The sequence below is a fragment of the Symphalangus syndactylus genome, chromosome 2 (assembly GCF_028878055.3).
Source record: "Symphalangus syndactylus isolate Jambi chromosome 2, NHGRI_mSymSyn1-v2.1_pri, whole genome shotgun sequence".
Taxonomy (NCBI): Eukaryota; Metazoa; Chordata; class Mammalia; order Primates; family Hylobatidae; genus Symphalangus; species Symphalangus syndactylus.
In genome coordinates this window covers 89,920,866-89,941,563 of record NC_072424.2, presented here as the reverse complement: position 1 = coordinate 89,941,563, position 20,698 = coordinate 89,920,866, and the positions used below count along the sequence as shown (strand labels likewise).

Here is a 20,698-nt window from a genome sequence, read left to right as displayed (position 1 = left end):
TAAGAAACTACCTGCTGAATAAATTGAGCTACATTTAAAGTGTATAATTTTAAAATTAAAAATTTTTTCATTTTAATGTTAACTTTTTAGCTCTGCAAGATTTGAAGGGTCCCTTAATATGGACCTTAATGAAATCAGCATGAATTTAGTTCCTTTTCCTCAACTTCATTATCTCATGTCAAGCCTAACACCTCTGTATACACTGACAGATGTTAACATTCCTCCTAGAAGGTAAGGTGTAACTTTGTTTCAATTTTTCGAGGCCTCAAATTACTTTAAAAAACATTTTTAAGAGAAAAAAGTTTGCAATAACTCTAGTTATTTAATTGTATCATTTAATCTGTGAGAAGTATGTAAAATACAGTTGATGACATGCATTTTTCCATTAGATGAATGCATCTTTATTTAGAAGTAATTGTTTGAAAATGTCAATATTAAACTATTTGAACTTAAATCTAATGATTAAATTTGTAGCCTTATGAAAAGTCCTTTGAAGTCTGATAAACACATTTGAATCCTAATTGTCACTAGCTACAGGACCTTGGGCAAGTGAGTTAAACTTTCTTAGTTTTTCTCGTCTGTAAAAATGAAATAGTACCTACCTCATACACTTATTGGGTAGATTAAATGAGAGTTTGTTTTAAAGCTACTGTCACAGCCCAGTACCATAGAAGAATTTCAGATGTAACTCTGTATGTTTTCCAGAACACCTTGCTTTATAACTGTGTGTCATTGTTAAGCATAAAGATTACATCAGTATACTTAACAAAAAAATGTAGTTTTGAAAGATACTCTTAGCATGTATACCGATGATGAGCTTGAAAAGTTCACTGTGGCATTCACAGTTGACTGAGGGAAAAGGTCCTGCCAAACTCTGTAAGGAGACAGTATGTAAGTAAGAAAGGGAAGACTAAATTGGCTGAGTGCAGTGGCTCACACTTGTAATTCCAACACTTTGAAAGGATGAGATGGGAGGATCACTTGAGCCCGGGAGTTCAAGACCAGCCGGGGCAACATAGTGAGACCCTGTCTGCACTTGCAGTCCCAGCTACTCTGGAGACTGAAGTGGGAGGATCACTTGAACCCAGGAGTTTGAGGCTGCATTGAGCTATGATTTTGATCCTACACTCCAGCCTGGGCAACAAAGCAAGACAGACTCTGTCTCTAAACAGATTGAAAATAATTTCTAAAAAGTTTTTAAAGTAAACTAAATTAAAGATTCCTTTTTATAACTAAAGTTTTGACAAGATAATTCTATACTTCAGGAATGTCACAAGTGATATTGGTAAGTTTTCATCTAAGCCAACAGCAAATGACCACTTTGCCAACTAATAGATAGGACTCCCTTTCTGCACGGGATGCTGATGACCTTAACAAGCTAAGCAACATACACAGTGTATGCAACATGGTGATTATAAATGTCCATTGGCATCAGCCTAGCATTGGAGTCTGTGTATTGTTAGATATAAACTTTGTCAGCCACCTTTATTTTCTTTTGTCTTTTATCCTTCAGTTAACAGACTTAGGTTAAAAGTCTCTACTTTTAGGAGCACTACTATGGAGTTTCATCTTTTATAGGAGAGCTTCACATTGTCCTTTGATAATTTCCTCCTGTTAACAAAATTTATGATATAATATACTTTACAAAGTAATAGTCTTAATGTTATAGGCTTTTAATTAGTTTTAGTAGTTTGGATACTATGAAATAAATAAGGTATACTGAACTAAGTAATAATAATACAAGTTTCAAAAATCAGTACTACATAGAGTTCAGTAATGCTACAGTCAACATTTTATAGCTACCTGAAATCACCCATGTACTGCAGAAGCTTTTTCCCCCCAGAAAAAGAAAATATGATATGATTTCTTCTCTTCTCATATCATTAAGATTACTTCAAGAAAATTGTAGTTATTTAATATTTTTAGAATATATATAATCTAATATTTTGTTAGTTTAATATTTATTGTGGTTTATTTACTTATAGAAGACTATGTTCATTTTATAGTTACACATAGAAGAAATAAGTAATTTTTATATGAACAATGACACTTTCATTGTTGCAGATTGGATCAGATGTTTTCAGATGCCTTTAGTAAAGATCACCAGCTGCTTCGAGCAGATCCCAAACACAGTCTCTACCTCGCCTGTGCGCTCATGGTTAGAGGAAATGTACCAATTTCAGATCTTCGTAGAAATATTGAAAGGTTTGGTTTATATTTTTAAAGATAATTTGTGTGTGCTGCTTGGGACAGTGTGGCATAGTAGTTAGTTAACAGCCGCCCTTCAAATTCTAGCAATGCCACTTACTAAAGTGTGACCGTGAACAAACTACTTAGTCTCTTTGTGCCTTGTTTTCTTCAAGTGTAAAATAAGGATAATAATAGTACATAGTTTTTATTTAGGAGTATTAAATGATATATGACATGTTTTATTTTATGAAAGTGTTCAGAAAATCGTAGCTATACTATTTTTATTATCACTGCCACCAGTACTACTATCGTAGTACTACTACTACTTCTGATTTTTGTGTTAGTATTTCATTCTATTTGTAAGAAAACTAGTCTGTTGAATTACAAAGTAAGGAAAATGATAGTACCTTCATTTCTTTATATCCCTAGATTTCTACTCTTAAGGAATGAGTTTCTAGCTTCTTGAATCACCATCACAGCCAATTTAATGTTCCCCTATAAAATGTCTCTTAGTTCACTGTCAGACTGTACCATGTTACTGCCAATAGTAAAAAATAGATAACTTAGCGTATAAACTAAGCAATTAGATTGATACCATCCATAATGTTCTGGTTTAACTAATATGAGCTGCCATAATATGGCAGACATTTTTAGTACCTTAGTTCTTACCTTTTGAGGTTTTTTTTTTTTAATCTCAGATTAAAACCATCTCTACAATTTGTCTCCTGGAATCAAGAAGGCTGGAAGACCAGCCTGTGTTCCATACCTCCTGTGGGCCATTCTCATTCGTTATTAGCTTTAGCAAATAACACATGTGTGAAGCCCACCTTCATGGAACTGAAAGAGAGATTCATGAGGCTCTACAAGAAAAAGGTAATTATCGTACAGCTTTGTAACTGTATGTGTTTATTTTGGCTATTTAAGATGTATTCTTAAAAATTACACTATTACAAATCGGGGTGATCTTTTCTATTATGTGTGTTGTACTGATTATAACTGAAGAGGAGAGGCTTACTCATACTACTTTTACTCTAAATGAGAAAATTCATGAGTTTATAGGAGTCATTCAATTTGACACAAGTTCTCTTTCAAATGTAGAGCTGAATGAACTCTAATTTTAATAAGGAATATTTACCTTTTAGATAGTCTTATATATTAAAATTCCTGAAATGGTAAACGTTACCTAATTTTTTAATTTATAGGCTCACCTTCATCACTATCTACAAGTTGAAGGGATGGAAGAAAGCTGTTTCACAGAAGCTGTGTCATCTTTATCAGCACTCATACAGGAATATGACCAACTGGATGCCACAAAAAACATGCCTGTGCAAGATTTACCCAGACTAAGCATAGCTATGTGAAAAAGAAACCCTCAAAAAGACTTTCTTAATTTCACATTGTTTTTCTGACCTTTCTGTTTCAACATTTTTGTAATTTGGAAACTCCAGTTTTTTCATATTATCAGGAAATATTTTTGTCTAAAAGAGTGATTTCTGTTTAATCATAATTTGTTGGTAATACCAATGTGTGAAACTAGTGAAATCTTAGTACCTTAACTTCAAACATTTCTCTTCAGAAAAGTTCCCTTTTCTAAAATTGAGAGAACAGAGTTCTTGAATATTTTGCTGTATTTATAGCCTCATATTTAGGCATTTATGCACTGGTAAGTCTTCAATAAAAATCTTGTACAGATATATTTTTATAATTATTTATAATTTATATTTTGATATTCTATTTAAGTTATCCTGATTCTTTAAAAGTAGTTACTGGGAGTAGAAGAACACAATATAAATATTTCCGTGTAATATCCACTAACTTTTCAGGCATAGATTTTATTACAACTGTTAAGGAGGTTTTGCTTCTTCTTTAGATAACAACTTGTTTGCTCAAAAGAATCTTAATTTGTACACTTAACATGTATTTGTATTAAACTTTTTAAATAATTGCTTTCTTATCAAACCAATTGATTTTATAGTAAATGTCTATATTTTTCAACAGTGCTACTTGTTGTTGTTCTGCATGACATTTATACAAATGAACAGAATGTTACTAAGCTTGATATCTTCCAAACTCTGCAATAAATGGTTATAATTGTTCCAGTTACTATAATCTTCAGTTCTAGCCTTAACATTAATTTATTTTTAATAACAATTTATATTTCAGACGCACAGGTTAATTTTAAGTTTTATTCTTTATGTTTCTTTCCTTTGCAAAGTAATGATACTGTTCTTGGTCTTTGTCTTGGAAATTTAATTTTTTACAATATTTGATATAAAAAATTTTAGATTGCAGTTGTTAACAGTGGCCAGAAAAGTTGCATTTTCTCCTTTCCAAAATAAACTGATATTCAAGATCAGGCAGTGAAAAGTCTAAATATGTTTACAGCTTAATCTTATTTCTGTTCAAGAATTAATCTAGAATTTCACTTGCCCTATAATGATTTATCAACTAATGGGCACCTTAGGCTACATTGTCAAATATAGATTAAATTTTTTAAATTTAGTATGTTTTTTTCCCCCAAAGGAGTGTCTCACTCCTCCATGCCAATGCAGTGGTGCAATCTCGGCTCACTGCAACCACCACCACCTGGGTTCAAGCAGTTCTGCCTCAGCCTCCTGAGTAGCTGGGATTACAGGCGCACGCCACCACACTTGGCTAATTTTTGTATTTTTTTATTACAGACAGGGTTTCACCATGTTGGCCAGGCTGGTCTCAAACTCCTGACCTCAAATGATCTGCCCACCTTGGCCTCCCAAAGTGCTGGGATTACAGGCATGAGCCACTGTGCCCAGCCTAAAATTTAGTATGCTTTTTATACAGCTTTAGCAAGTATTCCAGATTATTTTGTAAAATATGTTCTTGTAAATTGCATAATTTTTTCATATACAAAATGCTTAGATGGTACCAAATGTCTGTGTGTTATATAATTATAGGATATATTTTAGAAATGAGTTCAATTTTTAAGTTTTTCAAATTTTATGTATATTTTTAGAATAACTTTTTAAAAGCTTCTAATGCCTTAAATGTAGTGATCTGAGAATAGGCATTCATACTGTTTTACACAAAGTAGATTTACCAGCATTTTATACTCACTAATTTTTTTATTATATGACAGGATTGACTAACTTTTCCCCCATTTGCTTGGTTTTACAGAATCTTGAGCTCAGAAAATATGTCTCCAGGTTCTCTGCAGTTTCTCTGACATACACAAGATGTAATCCACAGCATCTTCCATTTAAATGACCCCTCATTTGGGCAATCAAATTGAATAGTAATCATTTTAGACTTATTAGGGATACAGCATCTCTTATCCAAGCATATTCCACAAAAAGTGGGTTTGTAACTCTGAGTACTTGAGCATCCAGAAAAGACAAATTTTTCAGCTTTGGAGAGTTGGAAAGTAGGTTGGCATGTTTTTCCTTTGGGAATCTGGAAAGATACATAAAATGAAGTCATTCTTTAAATTTTATTACAATAGTTTTGAAAATCAACATGTAGAATATTTTATAGTATGAATATAATTATTTGGAGGCATTAATAAAAGTTGCTATGTAGTGATTTCCAGCACTCTCTTTACCTTTAAGATCCCCTTATCAGAGGTCTGTCCTCTCTATTCTTCATCATATTATAGCACCTACTCCCCAATGTTTTTTGCTATCTATTCTTGCTCAATTTTACAATAAACAAAACTTCTGTTTTGTTTGATATCAAGAGCCGTGTCTTATTAAATATTTATCTAAGACTTAGCAAATTCCATAACACAGCCCAGACAGTTTTCCGTGGATGCATAGATGAATAATTATCCTAATCTTTCTTTAAAACTGAATTGTCAGCTTGCTAATATGATAGAGAATAACTTTGGGGTAGAAGGATTGTGTAGCATTTCTAAAAATTACCCTTTTTGAGACAGACTTCCTGCCTCGTTCAAGAAGTAGGACCAGCTCTAGTTATACCAAGCAATCTTAGGGTAAATATTTTATTGTAGTGTTTTAGCAAGTTTACTATGTAAGCATAGAGCATTTTGGAAATGGTGTGGCTTCCTTCCAAGTTAATGATATATAACTAAGATCAGGACTTCTCTACTCTGATGTTCATAATACCTGTTTTCATAATTATAGTGTAGCAATCAAAATCTTCTATTCATTAACATAGAAAAAAGAAGTTAGAATCTGCTCTGGTTGGTAAAATTTTCCCCACAACATGCAGTTAATACCTGTTTTCCTCTGAAATAATTTGACTTTAAGCATTATAATGAGATAGTTTTATTTTTCTAAGAACTAAACACCATCCCACCCTCCAAAACACACACATTCTTACTTTTCAGGAATCTCTTAATATTGAATTAAGTTAAATATATTTAAACTTTACCTTTATTGTCTTTAATATATTGCTGTCACAAGGCTGAATGTAACACAGTCTTTTCTCTTTTCTCATTTCACAGTTGCTGTTTTCATTGGTCACCCTATTAGATATTCCCATCCCACATGTTCTGGAGCAGGGAGTCCACTTTGTTGCTTGCACAAGACATTTTTTTTTCCAAATAAGTGGGAGATTTCTATAAGCTATAACGAAGGGAGAAAAGTACATATGTATACATATAAATGTACTTGTATAAATAGATAATTTTTAATCATGTTTAATGTTTAAGAAATCTGAATATTTTTGTATAACTCAGAATAAAAGAAGCTGATGGTCTAATGTATCATTCTATCTCCCTTTCCCAACCCCAAAATTAACTTTCAATCAAGTACTACAGTCCAGTCTCTTAGAAGGAATAAGAATACTTTATCTTTGAAAAACTGAGAAGATTTACTCATTTGCATTTTTCTGCTTTGCCTGTCCTCTGAATACTAAACCTAAGCTTATGTTCCTGTTGAGTTGTCTTTTCCTTTGTTCTTGCCTCATCATTTCTAACAGACGTTGAAATAAAAATTAGGGAATTTGATCAGAACAGTGTGATCTTAATGTTAACTTTCATAATATGTTAAAATCTAAAATACAAAAATTATATTTGAGAATGAGACTATCAGTGAGACCAGATTTCTTCCCTTTGTTTTAATCTAGTCTTTTAGAAAACTGTCTGATTAAGTAATACTACACTGAACTAAACTAATCATTTATATACAAAGTCATTGCAAGTGTATAATTTCATTCATTCAACTTAATTGTCACACTCCCTATGTTCTTAGGCCCAAACTACTCTCCAATTGGCTAAGATTTCAAATTACTTATGAAAAAACAATGGATGGATCAATAGATGGGTCAGTGAGTGAGTAGATAGAGCCCCTCCACTGTCTGCTGCTAAGGAGAAATAGGAGGGGAAGAGAGAATATAAGAGGGTATAATAATGCTCCCATTTCCATGTAAGGTCACTGGGAGCTTCTTGTTATAAATGAAACAGGCCCTCGGCTCATTTTAAGCAAACTACATATTGACTTACTGTCTCAAGGCATTTCCTTAAGGTTATTGTGCATCTTGAAATGGATGCTTTGGGAGTACGGTTGTGATTTGAGTCTGCACAGCAAAATTCTGGCTATATTACTTCAAAAAAATCAATTTAAAACTCGAAAAAGACCCAGAAAAAAAAAAAAAAAAGCCTTCTTCATAGGAAATAGTCTCTTTAAAGTATGTGCTCTATTTTAACTGATACTATGACACTGCTTTCAGTGTTATTACAGTAGAGTCTCTTGCAATTTCACATAGAACTGAGGAGAGGAAGCAGAAACGTGAAGATACCTGGAAGGTAGACAACAGTTTAAAGACCTCAATGCAGGAAGCAGATTAGAAGCTTGGCACACATCTGCAATAAATAAAGGCAGGTTAGATTACCGTGTTACCAGTAATCCCGCTTGTTAAACCAAGAGCTGTAGTTCAGGAATTTACCATTCATTAAAAAGCAAGAAAACTAGAAGAGATTTTTTAAACAAAGCTTAGTGTTTGGTGAGCATTGAAAAAAGCATGAGGGCATTATGTCATTGCATGCTTCATACTGACCTAGCAAAAGCTAGATTCCAACCATAGACTATAAATTACTGTCACGAATATATCTTAAAGTATGTGTTTTTGTCATTATGGTTAATTTTAAAAGCCAAATTCCTGTGTGGGCCATAAATATAATTTCACAGTTAAGCAAAGAAGAGACATTAGACTGAACATAAACTTCGTTTGAAACATATCTAGGTCTAAATCATAAATACCAGAGAACACTTCAGGAGATTTTCTTGTTTTACCTGACAAAGCACTAACTACTAAGACTGACTATCTGATGCCTCTCCCAGCCAAGGTCAAAGTGAACCCACTTAACTGCTCTAACTTCTAAAATGAGACCAACTTGAACTTGATCCGAAGGGCTTCACTTGTGGAAAACTGCTCTAAGGTAGTCGTTCCAGGGAAGTTTATGTGTGGGTTCTAAGACCCTTATATTGATTCACTAAAATCCAATGCAGAAAACCAACTGTTCTGTACTTTTTGAAAAAAAAAATAAGGACATAGCTTATAATTCCAGAGGTTTTAGAGCATTAACAGTGTCATCCTGTCAACTGAACATGTATAGTAAATGGAAATTCACCACAACCTGGTAAATTTTTTTTCTAATTTACTGACTAAACTGGAGTTGCTGAGGATGTTCCTTTCATCGAGTTAGCTTTTAAGTATCTAAACTCATTTCTCTGCTTATAGTTGCCTTTATTAAATATCCACTTAATAAAAGTGAACTTAGGAGTTGTTAACATATACAAGTATTCTTCATTTCCATGGCAACTCTCACTAAGCTCTAAACTTTAAGAAAAAGGCATTCTTGATTTCTGGATGAGAACACAGAGATGTGAACAAGAACCAGACTTCGATGGTGCCCCTTTTGGGTCCTTCCTCCTCTATACATTATTTGCTGGTGGTTTCGAAACTCCTGTTCCCAAAATATGCTGATGCTTAAATAAAATGCTAACTTAGAGCAGACCAGAATACAAGGTTTATAAATATACTTAAGCTGTTTGAAGTGGCCAGATACACGAGATGAGTAATGAAGGATCACACTTCATTTTTCTGAGAACATAGATACATGGGTAACCTACTTAAAAATGCCTGGGTGTGTGCGTGCGTGTATGTGTGTTTACAGAGAGATTAGCAATTGAGCTTCAATTTCAGAGCGAGTGAAACGACTTCCTATGAGATTTCTATTTTTAGAAATAATATTTACAAGTTCAAAATATGTGTCAGTTCTTAAATATTTTTCAGCAGTAGCCTCCCATTTCTGCCTGTATCACATAGAAATGTTGCCTTTTAAAATTTGGGAAAGCGAATGGTCAAACTTCTTGCCCATAATAGAACAATAAAAATAAGTTGTTCTAGGGTATATGTGAACAATATTTGGTCAATTTTCCTAAGAAGAGGTTAGGAATAAGCAGAGGTGTAAGATTTTAGAAGAGCTTCCTGACCTAGTAGATCTTTTAAAAATGTTTTTAAATGTTTTACCAGAAAATTCTAAAACATTATAAAATTTCCTTTTCAGATATTTATCCCTGTCTGAGGCAAAGATTGAGTAAAATGATACACTCAAACTATATCTCAATCTGACCACCAATCAATAAGTACTTACTGAGTACCTATGGTACATAGAAGGAACATGAAGGAACACCACCAAGGTCATACATGAAAAATAGCTCTACTTCTGAGCACCTGGCATTGTTTTGTAGCTTGTTGAAAGCTGCTGTAGTAATGGTTCCAGGCTACAGTTTGACTGATCAGACTTCTTTCCACCTTTAGCTCCAGAGCAGTGACTGCCAGCCAGCTTTGGTATGAACAGAGGTGTGCATCCAATGGCCCCACTCACACAGAGGCAGCTAAACAAGGGGTTGGGCTGAAACACTTGGCCATTATGATAATGTACCCGGTTGAACTCGCATCCAACAGCTACAAGGTCTGAAACGAGAAAAGAGCAAAACTGCCAAAGAAGCCATAACCTGTGACAGTCTAGACCTCCAATTATAAACCTAAGAAGAAATGGATTATCTCCTGTATGAAGTATAGCTCTCAACCTCTTAGGTTCCATTTGGAACCTCCTTCACAGGACTCTGTAGAAAGGCTTCTAAAGTGAGGCATTTTTATTATACTGCAGGCTATAAACCCCACATGGTCACTTCCAGAATTAAGACCAAGTAAAGATCCTGTAAAATCACCATAAGTATAGCGGTTGATAATAAATCTGAGATAGGTTGATGCCTAGTGAGACAGGTTTTCTCAGACATCCAACAATAGGCTAGGATATAGTCTTAGGAAGACAGGATAAATGAATGTCTGAAGAAACTATATGTTAGTTAACTACAGAACTGCAAGGTTTTTGTTAAGAGATTGCAGGAGAGTTTTCCTTCCTCTGAGGGGTATTCTTGACCTTCTGGATCGGCTGTTCCACAAGTGTGGTCCTCTAATCCCTTGGCAGTACCTGAGACACTTTTAGGGGATCTGGAAAAGGTCAAAACTCTTTTCCAAATACTAAGATGTGGCTGGCCTTTTTCACTGTGTTGGTATTTGCACTGGTGCTACAAAAGCAACTGTGGCTAAAACTGAACTGCTGGTGCCTTGGCATGAATCAAACCGTAGAGGTAATCTTGTATTTTTCCTTGCCAGGTATTTATACTTTAAAAGGGGTGGTGGGAGTTTTACCTAACAATGTCCTTGATGGCACAGCAAAAAGTATTAATTTTATTAAATGTTAATCATCAAATACAGGTCTCTTTAATATTCTATGTGACAAAATAGGAAATATACATAGAATATTTTAGTGCAATAGCTGTCTTGAAACTTCAGCAAATGGCTGTCTCAGGAAAACTTAAGGAACTATGTCATTGGTAAAGTTGTGAGCTGAGCTAACCACTTTTTTAGTGGGAATTTTACTTGAAGAAATGACTGATGATAACTGGTTATTCAGACTTGTGTATTTTGGAAACTTTTCTTTGAAAATGAGCAAACTGAGCCTGTCACTTCAAGGAAAACAATTGTGACAGCATTTTTTGCCGATGAGAGAATTCAAGATTTCAAGGAAAAATTAGAATTTTGGAAAACTTGTATCCATCACTGAAAACTTTATATTTATCCAGTATGTAGACTTTTCTGGTGAGGATGATATTAATGTGATTTTTTAAGATATTACATAATTAAGTGTATCAATATTTTGAACATCTCTACAACACAGTAAACATGTTTTCCAAATGAACAATGCATAGAATGGCAAAATTATGCATGAGTAAAAGATCTATTCCAAATGGGTCTTGGATAGACCAATGCATTTTAATGTCACAGAGTTGAAAGTTCATTGATGTGGTTTCAGATTCCATGATGCAGCTAATTTTTAAGACACTGTCACTTGCCAAGTTTTAATATAATATCAATAAACATAAAAGTATATACACAATGATCTGAAAAGCCTGTTAAAATATTCCTCCCTTTTCAAATTACATATCTGTGTGATGCCAGATTTTCTTCACGTATTTCAACCAGGAAAACACATAGTAACAGATTGAAAGAAGCAGCAAATGTGTGACTCTAGCTATCTTCTATTGAGCTAGACACTAGAGAGATTTGCAAAAAATGTAAAACAATGGCACTCTTTTACTAAATTTTTCTTTGGAAAATAAGTTATATGTTTTTTCATAAAAACGTTATTCTTATTAATCGGCAATGGGTTTATTCTTTTTAAATGAATAAATATTTCTAAATTTCTAATCCATCAACTATCAATGGATAAAAGCCACATAAAATCTCTTAGGTCCTCAATAATTTCTAAGAGTATAAAGGGGTAATTTCTAAGACTATAAAGCAGATCAAAAAGCTTTTAAAATATTGCTCTTGATCAGGGATCATCAGGTTTTCTGAAAAGAGCCAACTAGAAAATATCTTAGCCTTTGCAAGCCAGAGAGTGTTTGGTCAAAACTACTGACTCTGCCATTGCAAGGCAGCCATAGACTCTACATTAATGTGCCATGTTCCAATAAAGCATTATTTACAAAAACAGGCTGTTGGCTAGATTTGACTCTCAGGTCATAGTTTGGGGCCCTAGTTATAGATTATCCCCATTCCTATCCTTGTGGCTATGCCCTGTTAAAAGTCTCATCACATTTTGTGTGAAATTACTTACGGAAAGCTCTGACACCTTACTATTTCATTCTCCGAGGCCAAGGCCTGTATCTCTTGTTTTTCCTGTCATGTCCTCAGCTGCTGGCCACAGTGCTTGGCTCTGTAGTGGATGGTCACTAAGTGTTTGTTGGGTCAATGAAATAACCTGCCCAGCTTCGGAAAAATGAGTGTCCTGAATGCCACATTTATTTGATAGGTCATGTTTTCGTTATAGGATTCCAATAAACAACATTTTTGAGAGCCTACTGAATACCAGCTATTGTGCTAGGTGTTTTATGTCATTATTTTATTTGATCCTCCCAGCAGCTCTATAAGCTAGGAAGTACATATTATGTAACTGAGGCACACAGAGAATAAACAACTTGATCAAGTGTATTCAGTTAGCAGAGCAGTCAGGACTTGAACCTAGATCCCACATTTTTAACCATACAATACAGTGCTGGCAGGGGCTTCAGCCTATCAAGCTTGAGCGCTCTACACATTCAGCCTGACTCCAAAGATAGGCTCTCATTCCGTGGCTCATAACCAAACTTCTGATAGTAATTTGCCTTCCTACTTTGACTTTTCTACAGACAGACTAAACTGCCCAGGTGACATGAGTGTTTCTCTTCCCTTGTAAATTTTATTTTTTTTAATCCTAAATAATTTGGCACCCTGAATTAGTGTCAATGTTTAGATGGTCTGAATCAGTCTCCAGAGCTTAGTCACATAAGGCTGAGGGTCAGGTTGTGGTTTGGGGTGACCTCACCTTCTTTTTTTACAAATCTGCTGAAGTAAAAAGCACAGCAACTCGGTCATTAGTTGGGAAAGCTGAGGTTAAAGTTGTATGTCTGAATACTGCGTATACATTCTAATATTTTTAAGGAGATCATTTTTTGTTACTTTCAAGAGGCTGAATTCGGATTGTTTTTGACAGTATTAACAAGAGCTGTCATTTTGTAGCACTTTAAGAAGTCAGACTCTAGATAATTCCTTTTATTTTCTATCGTTAAAAGCAATTACCTGAGAAGAACTGCAAGATCACCTCAATGCAATGAAAATAATAGGTTTCTGAATGTGTGTAAGCATCCGCTAATTTCACATAGTATCCAATACAATGGAGCCAGTCCCACTGGAATATGAAAACTAAACCCACCTCATATTTAGTCAAACTAAGCTGATCACTCCAAGCTAACAATTGCAGGAAAAAAAAATTCTGTCTAGACTCAATCTTTTCCAGCAGGTCCAGAAGAAGACACTTACATGCACACACTCCAGTCTCGTACCTAGGCCTGTCTACTGAGTAGTCACAATACAGCCCTTTGTGTGGGTCACAGAGGTCAGCTTCATTGCAGATTTCCCCTGGTTGCTTGGCACAGATTTTACAGCATCCACAGCCATCTCTCACCAGGCTCACTCCAGGAGGGCAATGGGGCTTCTGATGAGGGCATTTGCAGGGCCAGTGACAAAACTGTTTACGCTGAGGTGCATCTGACACTTCTCCAGGCCTTCCTTTGGGTGTTGTATCTAATGGTCCAGTGCCCTGTGCCCTGCAGCAGAACTTCGTTTGATAATAAAGGTGATGTTAGAAATAGCTTCTCTATGTAACAGTATAACAGGAATAGAAGATTTCCCCCAAACAGGTAGTATACAGAGTGGTGAGTTATAATCATTATAATTACACCTATCAGCAATTGACACAATTACTCTCCTTAAACTATTCTTCACTCAGCCTCCAAGACTCTTGGAGGCTCTTATTCCTCTTATTCGACTCTTATTCCTCCTTTATCACTGACTGCTCCTTCTCACTCTCCTTTGTCAGTTTCTTCTCATCCTCTTAATCTGTAAACCTCAGGGCCCCATGGATAAGGCCTCTAAAGTATCTTCCCTCACTATATCTCTTATCTCCGACTCATACCCCTCTTCTGAACTCAGACTCAAACTGCCTACTTAACATCTCCACTTCGATGTTTAATAGGTATAGCAAATTTAATATGACCAAAAACAAGCTCCCAAGCTTCCTCCTCCAATCTGCTCTTCCACACACTTCCCTATTTGAGCAAATGCCAATATATTTCCAAAATACCTTGAGATCGGATCATGCTTGACTCTTCTCTTTCACATTTTACATCTAATTCCATCAGTAAATCCTGTTTATTACACCTTTAAAAATGCCCACCCTGATCATTTATTCATACCCTCTCTGTTACCATCATAATCCAAGTCACCATTGTTCACTTGGATGATTACAATAGCCTCCTGAGTGTTCACCTTGCTTGCTCCTTTGTCCACTTGACATCCAGAATGATTCTTTCAAAATAAGCCAGTTCATATCACTCTTTGCTCATATGGAGTGACTTCCTCATGGCCTCCCATTTCAATGTAAAATTCAAAGTGCCACCATGGCCTTGCATCCTGTGGTCCCCCCTCCCCATGTTACTTTGCCCACTGCCACTCACCCCCTTGCTGCCTCCACACCAGCCACACCAGTGTCCTTGTTCTCTGACTCCAAGCACACTCTGCCCTTAGGTATCTTCATGGCTCACTCTTTTACTATCTTTAGGTCTGTGCTCAAATTTCTCAGTGAGGCCCTCTTTGACCACTCTTTGTGAAAGGTCACCCTATCCCAGTCCTTTCGCCGTAGAGTTTACCACCTTTCTTATTACCTATGCATTTCAGTTGTTTACTTTCTGATACCTGCACCAAGAATGTGAGCATCTCGAAAGCAAGGTCTTTGCCTAATGTCTGTCTTGATGACTGCCATCTTTATAAATCACTTTACTTGGTTATTTCAATCAAACTTCATAGCAACAGCGTGCAGTGGTGATTATACCATGTGATAGGCAGATAATTGTCCCCTCAAAGATGTCCATGTCCTGATCCCTGGAGTCTGTGCATATATGTTACCTAAAACATTGAAGGGGATTTTTGCATATGTGATCAACTTAAGAATTTTGAGGTTATCACTGTCGATTATCCAGGTGGGCCCAAGGTAATCACAAGTACATTGGGTCCACTGGGGAAGGAGGCAGGCATGTCAGAGAAGATGTGATGGCAGAAGCAGAGGTAGGAGTGATGCCATTGCTGAAATGGGTCATGGTCCAAGGAAGCCAGACAGCCTTTAAAAGCTGGAACAGGCAAAGAATGGATTCTTTCCTGCCACCTTCAGAAGGGAGGCAGTCCTGCCAACGCTTGATTTTAGCCCTGTAAGACCCATTTTTGGACATCAGATGTCCAGAACTATAGATAATCATGTTGTTTTAAGCCATTCAAGTTGGTGATTTCTTACAGCAGCAACAGGAAACCGTATACTCCATTTTGTAAATGAGGACTCTGAGACTCAAATTATTTAAGTTGTCCTGTGTGACATATCAAGTAAGTGGTAGAAGAATTATTTAAATCAGGCAGGCAGGTTCCAGAGCCTAAGCGCTCAACACTTACCCTCCTTCCTTTCCTAGTCCAAATCATACTGCAACCCAGCTTTGATACAGAACAAATCACCAAATCTCTGCATCTATTTCTCCAGCCTAGACCTCATCCCTTAAGCTTACAACTTATTAGTTGCTACTGGACATATGCACTTTGAGGTTCTACAAGTACCCTCCCCCTGACAAACTGCTCCTCAACTAGCAGTTCCCATTTTAGTGAATGGCATCACCATCCACTCAGGTCCCCTAGTCAGGAAGCTGAAAACCATCTGGATTTCTTCCTCTCCCTCATCCTTCACACCTGAAAGTGTCTGACCTACAGGAAAGGTGAAAGCACTTATGCACAGCATTCAGGGCCCTCCTGATGTCTTGCAGTTCTTGTACGCATTAGGTTCCAGAAAGTTAAAGTGCCTGTGGTTCCCTGCATATGTGATGCTGTTCCTCCTGCCTGGGACATTCTGCCTAGACCCAGCTCCTTCTTCATCTAGTTATCCTTCAAGGTTCTGTTTCAGTATCATCTTTTCCAGAAAGGTTCCTGTAACTTCCCTGCCTTGCACACATTTTTAAACTGAAATTACCCATGTAAGTGCCCATTTCTTCCACTAGCCATAAAGCCACCCAACCTCAGGTGCTTGTGGTTTGTTTGTGAGTATACCACCAGCACCTAGCACAGTGCCTGGCAATTCGCTTGTGTAAATAGCTCTTAATGTTTATTTGATGGAACCAGGGGCTATTGAACTGATTCCTAGATCTAAGTCCATTCGCAGCTCAAAAACTCTACATTTAGAAGTATCTGCATGAAATTCCACCTAATATTAAACCCTCAGCCTTTTTTCCTTACCACTGGTAAAACACACATGCCCCAGTAAAGAGTAACATTTCAGCTGCAATTCAAAAGTTGCATGCACAACATGAGAATGGGTTTTGATGGGGAGGATAGGACACTGCTGGGCTTCTGGAGAAGGAGCAGGAGAAAAAGAAACACCAAAGTGCAGAAGGGAGTAGAAATAGTGAAGCTAGAATCCTAATAAAAATTTAAACTTAAAAAAATTTTGCCTACTTCTCAATTTTGCACAGGTTCAGCTATAGCCACCAGTGATTCAGGATGCCAGGTTCAGTGGCCTCTTTGCTGATCTCACATCCGTGAAATCTCTTCAGTCCTCCTCTTGCCCCACCTCTCTAAGGCATTTGACTCTCCTCTACCTTGGATTTCATTACATCTGGTCCCCCCAATCCTCCCCTTACTTTTCAACATACTTTCTCAACCTCCTCCGCAAGCTCCTGTTACCCTGAATTTGACTTAGATTTAGGCCTATTGGTGTTTCATAGCTTTAATGTATTGCTTGCCTCATTCTACACTGTATCTTGACAATCTCACCCAGACCCTTGCCTTCAGTTTTCATCCTATGCAAGTTTCAAAACTAAATTTCCAGCCTGGACTTCTCCACTGAGCCCTAGATCCATGAGCTAACTACCTACTGGACATCTCCACCCAAATGTCCTCCAGGAAATACTCAAGACCAAAAGTCATCATTTTTCACTCTTCAAAGTTTGGAGTCAGGAAGCTGGATTCATCTAGGTTGTCTTCCTCTTTCTCACCTCCTATGGCCATTCAGTGACCTCTCCTATGTATTCTGTCGTCCTTGTCTTCCCAGAACTAGACGCTCTTCCCCATTTCATTGCTACTAAGTAAGCATCATCACTACGAGTTCCTGACTGACCTTCCTCCCTCCAGAATGACTTTTCAAGTGCATCTACTACGTTGCCACTGGAGGAATCTCTTTAAAGAACATGTCTGCTTGTATTACTCCTCTCCTTAAAGCCCATGAGGGGTTCCCCACAGTCTATACTGTGCAGCCTAAACTTCTGAGCCAGGTATCCAAAGCCATCTCCTGCCTACCTCTTGAGCTTTAGCTCTCACACACACTCTCCTTCCACGCCTAGCCATTTGCTGGACTCCCCGGGTTGGTTTTCTCCTCCCTGTTTTTCTTCTGTTCTTTCTAATGAAATGCACACTCCCAAAACTGCCCCCTGGATGCCTCTTTATCTTTCCAATTTTGAAGCATTTCCAGATAATCTCAGGTCAAAAGGTAACACTGTTGAAATCCAAGGATAAAGAGAAAATCTTAACAGTAGACTGAGAAAAGCATTACATACTGAATTACGTTAAAAATGAGATCTGACTTCTCATCAAAAGACAGAGGAGGAGGAAGAGATGGAGAAGATGCCCAAAGACAATGTTGAAAGGAAAAAGAAAAACAACCTGTCAACCCAGAATTATATGGCCAGTGAAACTATCTTTCAAAAATGAAGCTGAAATAGCCTGTGATCCCAGCACTTTGGGAGGCCGAGGCAGGTGGATCACTTGAGGTGGGGAGTTCAAGACCAGCCTGGCCAACATGGCGAAATCCCATCTCTACTAAAAATACAAAAACATAGCCAGGTATGGTGGCGTGCACCTGTAGTCCCAGCTACTTGGGAGGCTGAGACAGGAGAATCGCTTGAACCCAGGAGGCAGAGGTTGCAGTGAGCTGAGACGTACCACTACACTCCAGCCTGGGCATCAGAGGGAGACTCTGTCTCAAAATAAAGAAAGAAAATCATAACAGTAGACTGAAAAAAGGAGGAAGCATTACATACAGAAGCACAGTAAAACTGAGATCTGACTACTCATTAAAAGAAGGAGGAGGAGGGAGAGATGGAGAAGGACAAGATGCCCAGAGACAATGTTAAATGGGAAAAAAAAAAAATCCTGTCAACCCAGAATTATATAGCCAGTGAAACTATCTCTCAAAAATGAAGGTGAAATAAAAACCGTTTCTGGGTAAACAAAACCTAAGAGAAATTGTTGCTAGCCGATCCGCCTCACAAGAAATACTAAAGGAGGATCTTCAGTCTGAAGATCTTCTGTTATGATAGTAACTTAGAAATACAGGAAGAAATGAAGAGGCCTGGACATAGTCAATATGTGGGTAAATATAAAGAATCTTGTATTTTTCTCTTTTCCTCAGGCATATTTTGATTGTTTTCAACAGCAAAATTTCAAGACAACAAGTGTCACTAGAATGGTGCAATAGAAAGAATAAGCATTTTGACTACAGATCCGAGCTTTGCGATAGTTCTGTGATCTTACAGAACTTCCCATCATTTGATCTCCTCTGTAATATGGGATTAATAATGCCTACCTTGTAAAGTTGTTCTGATAATTAAGATAATAACTAAAGCACCCTTGGGCCAGAGGTGGTGGCTCACACCTGTAATTCCAACACTTTGGGAGGCCGAGGTGAGCGGATCACTTGAGGTCAGGAGTTCGAGACCAGCTTGGCCAACAGGGCAAAACCCTATCTCTACTAAAATACAAAAACTGGCCGGGCAGGCCTGTAATCCCAGCTACTTGGGAGGCTGAGGGGCAACAATCACTTGAACCCAGGAGGTGGAGGTTGCAGTGATCCGAGACTGCACCACTGCACTCCAGCCTGGAACGACAGAGTGAGGCTCTGTCTTTAAATAAATAAATAAATAAAGCACCTAGCACAGTATTTGGCATATAGCAGATATTCAGTAAATGCTAGGTATTATCAGATACTTCGTGAATTTATGAAATCATAAAAGCAAAGTTAAGCACAAAATAATCCATTCTTACCGCTCTGTGTGTAACACCTTTCTGTGTTTGTTGTTCTTTATTTTTTACACATCTCTCTGTGTTGGAATACTTGCTGTCTAAGAACATCTAGCTGCTCTCCATCCACAATGACAGGCTTTTTCTCAAGAACAGTGGAATAGGAGACACACAGACAGGGCAGCAATGACCCGGACCACTGACATTCTTGCATGATTCTTTTGAAATCGTAAATCTCTCTATATATGGTATAACAATTTCCAATTCCTTGTTTTCTAAGATATATCTACTACTTATGGCCCCAATCAACTACTAACTCACAGACACACCCATGTTTTCTAAATCACCAGATTTCAAAAGCTCTGTCTCCTGTCTACCGTGTAAATAAATCAACAATTAAGTCACCTTGTTTTCATCTTCTTATTTAAAAAGACTAAGGCAATGAATTGCTCATAGTAAGTTACACTTCCCTTTGGTCTGTTGCTTGAAATATTTCCAAGCCTCCATGGACTGCTTCCCTTTCAGGAAGTGAGAAACACATGGACTGAGAAAAGACAAAGTAAGAGGATGTTTTAAAAATGTAAATGTTTATTCCAAAGTGCCCCTTTCAAACAAGGACAGGCTTAACTGGAAAAAGTCGCTGTCAAAATTCTTTTTTCCAGGGGCTCTTTGCACATTTTGCAAACAGCAGTGGAAAGCTGAGCCTCCGCCTGGAGCTGGCATGGAGAGACACTGTTTCCCGCACTGTGCCAGGCTGTGCCTTAGGCTCTGCTACAAAAATATATAGGAAAGCGTGGGGCTGTTCAAACATAGCGAAAGGAGGCTTCGGTGCCATTACCTGAAAGGGAGAAATGTTTTACATTTCTTTCATGAAGCTCATGAACGAACACAGAACTTTATTTGGAAAGAAAAATGGCTTCCTATTTCTTATGAAGTAATTCCACAAGCCATTGATCCTCCCTCTTCCTCCATCTTCATTTTGTTTAGTTTTGGACCTGAAGAACTAAGGATGGCTGTAGTCTCCGGAAGGGAAAGAGTCAGGGGAGAGGACTTACCTGTGCCAAGCCAGCAAGCAGAAGAGTGGAGAAGAGGAGCCCCTGCATGTCGCTGGGACCGTGGAGCCACCCTGAGGGGTAGAGAAGTCGCCGCTTGTTCATTGCTCCGGGTACACAAAGCTCCCCTGTCTCCTCTGCAAACCCCACGCTCCTCTGCACAAGAACACACACCGTCTACCTCCCACACTACCAACTTTCAGCCTGCACTTTCCTTTTTAAGGATCCGTTTTAATACCCTGTTTACTTTCATGGGACTCTTCTAATACCTGCCTTCGCAGTGAGCGTGTCACAGGTCAGGA

At 37.4% G+C, this 20,698-nt stretch overlaps 3 protein-coding genes across 8 annotated transcripts in view; 1 reads left to right on the top strand and 2 right to left on the bottom strand.

Annotated features, from left to right (window-relative positions):
- TUBE1 (tubulin epsilon 1) overlaps positions 1–7,135 on the top strand; it is a 19,455-nt gene extending 12,320 nt beyond the window's left edge. For 2 of the 5 annotated variants that reach the window (XM_055261643.2, XM_055261658.2), the window contains exons 9-12: positions 91–231; positions 2,065–2,205; positions 2,889–3,063; positions 3,393–7,135. In XM_055261643.2, the coding sequence (XP_055117618.1) occupies positions 91–231; positions 2,065–2,205; positions 2,889–3,063; positions 3,393–3,551 (616 nt within the window). In that variant the 3' untranslated portion in view covers positions 3,552–7,135. The remainder of the gene's footprint in view (positions 1–90; positions 232–2,064; positions 2,206–2,888; positions 3,064–3,392) is intronic. The other 3 variants (XR_010116401.1, XR_008653854.2, XR_008653856.2) reach the window with 3 other exon arrangements.
- The window catches only part of FAM229B (family with sequence similarity 229 member B), a 95,245-nt gene that overhangs the window by 29,390 nt on the left and 45,157 nt on the right, over positions 1–20,698 (bottom strand). The gene's annotated exons all lie outside the window — the stretch shown is intronic.
- Positions 5,272–20,698, bottom strand: CCN6 (cellular communication network factor 6). 2 transcript variants are annotated; one of them, XM_055261672.1, is made up of 5 exons: positions 20,400–20,698; positions 13,561–13,858; positions 9,865–10,107; positions 6,559–6,752; positions 5,272–5,619 (listed from the first exon to the last, which is right to left on the bottom strand). In XM_055261672.1, the coding sequence occupies exons 1-5, from the start codon at positions 20,499–20,501 to the stop codon at positions 5,338–5,340; spliced, it is 1,119 nt and encodes a 372-aa protein (XP_055117647.1). In that variant the 5' UTR covers positions 20,502–20,698; the 3' UTR covers positions 5,272–5,337. The 2 variants fall into 2 exon arrangements, with proteins under 2 accessions (XP_055117647.1, XP_063476170.1); XM_063620100.1 differs by lacking the exon at positions 5,272–5,619 and adding an exon at positions 7,927–7,990 and having other exon boundaries at positions 6,613–6,752; positions 20,400–20,512.

Coding starts and splice junctions, on each gene's coding strand:
- CCN6 (XM_055261672.1), bottom strand. CDS start 20,501: ATGAACAAGCGGCGACTTCTCTACCCCTCAGGGTGGCTCCACGGTCCC. Junction 13,859..20,399: donor TGCTTGCTGGCTTGGCACAG/GTAAGTCCTCTC, acceptor TATCAAACGAAG/TTCTGCTGCAGGGCACAGGG. Junction 5,620..6,558: donor ATATATTAAAGACAATAAAG/GTAAAGTTTAAA, acceptor GTATCTTTCCAG/ATTCCCAAAGGAAAAACATG.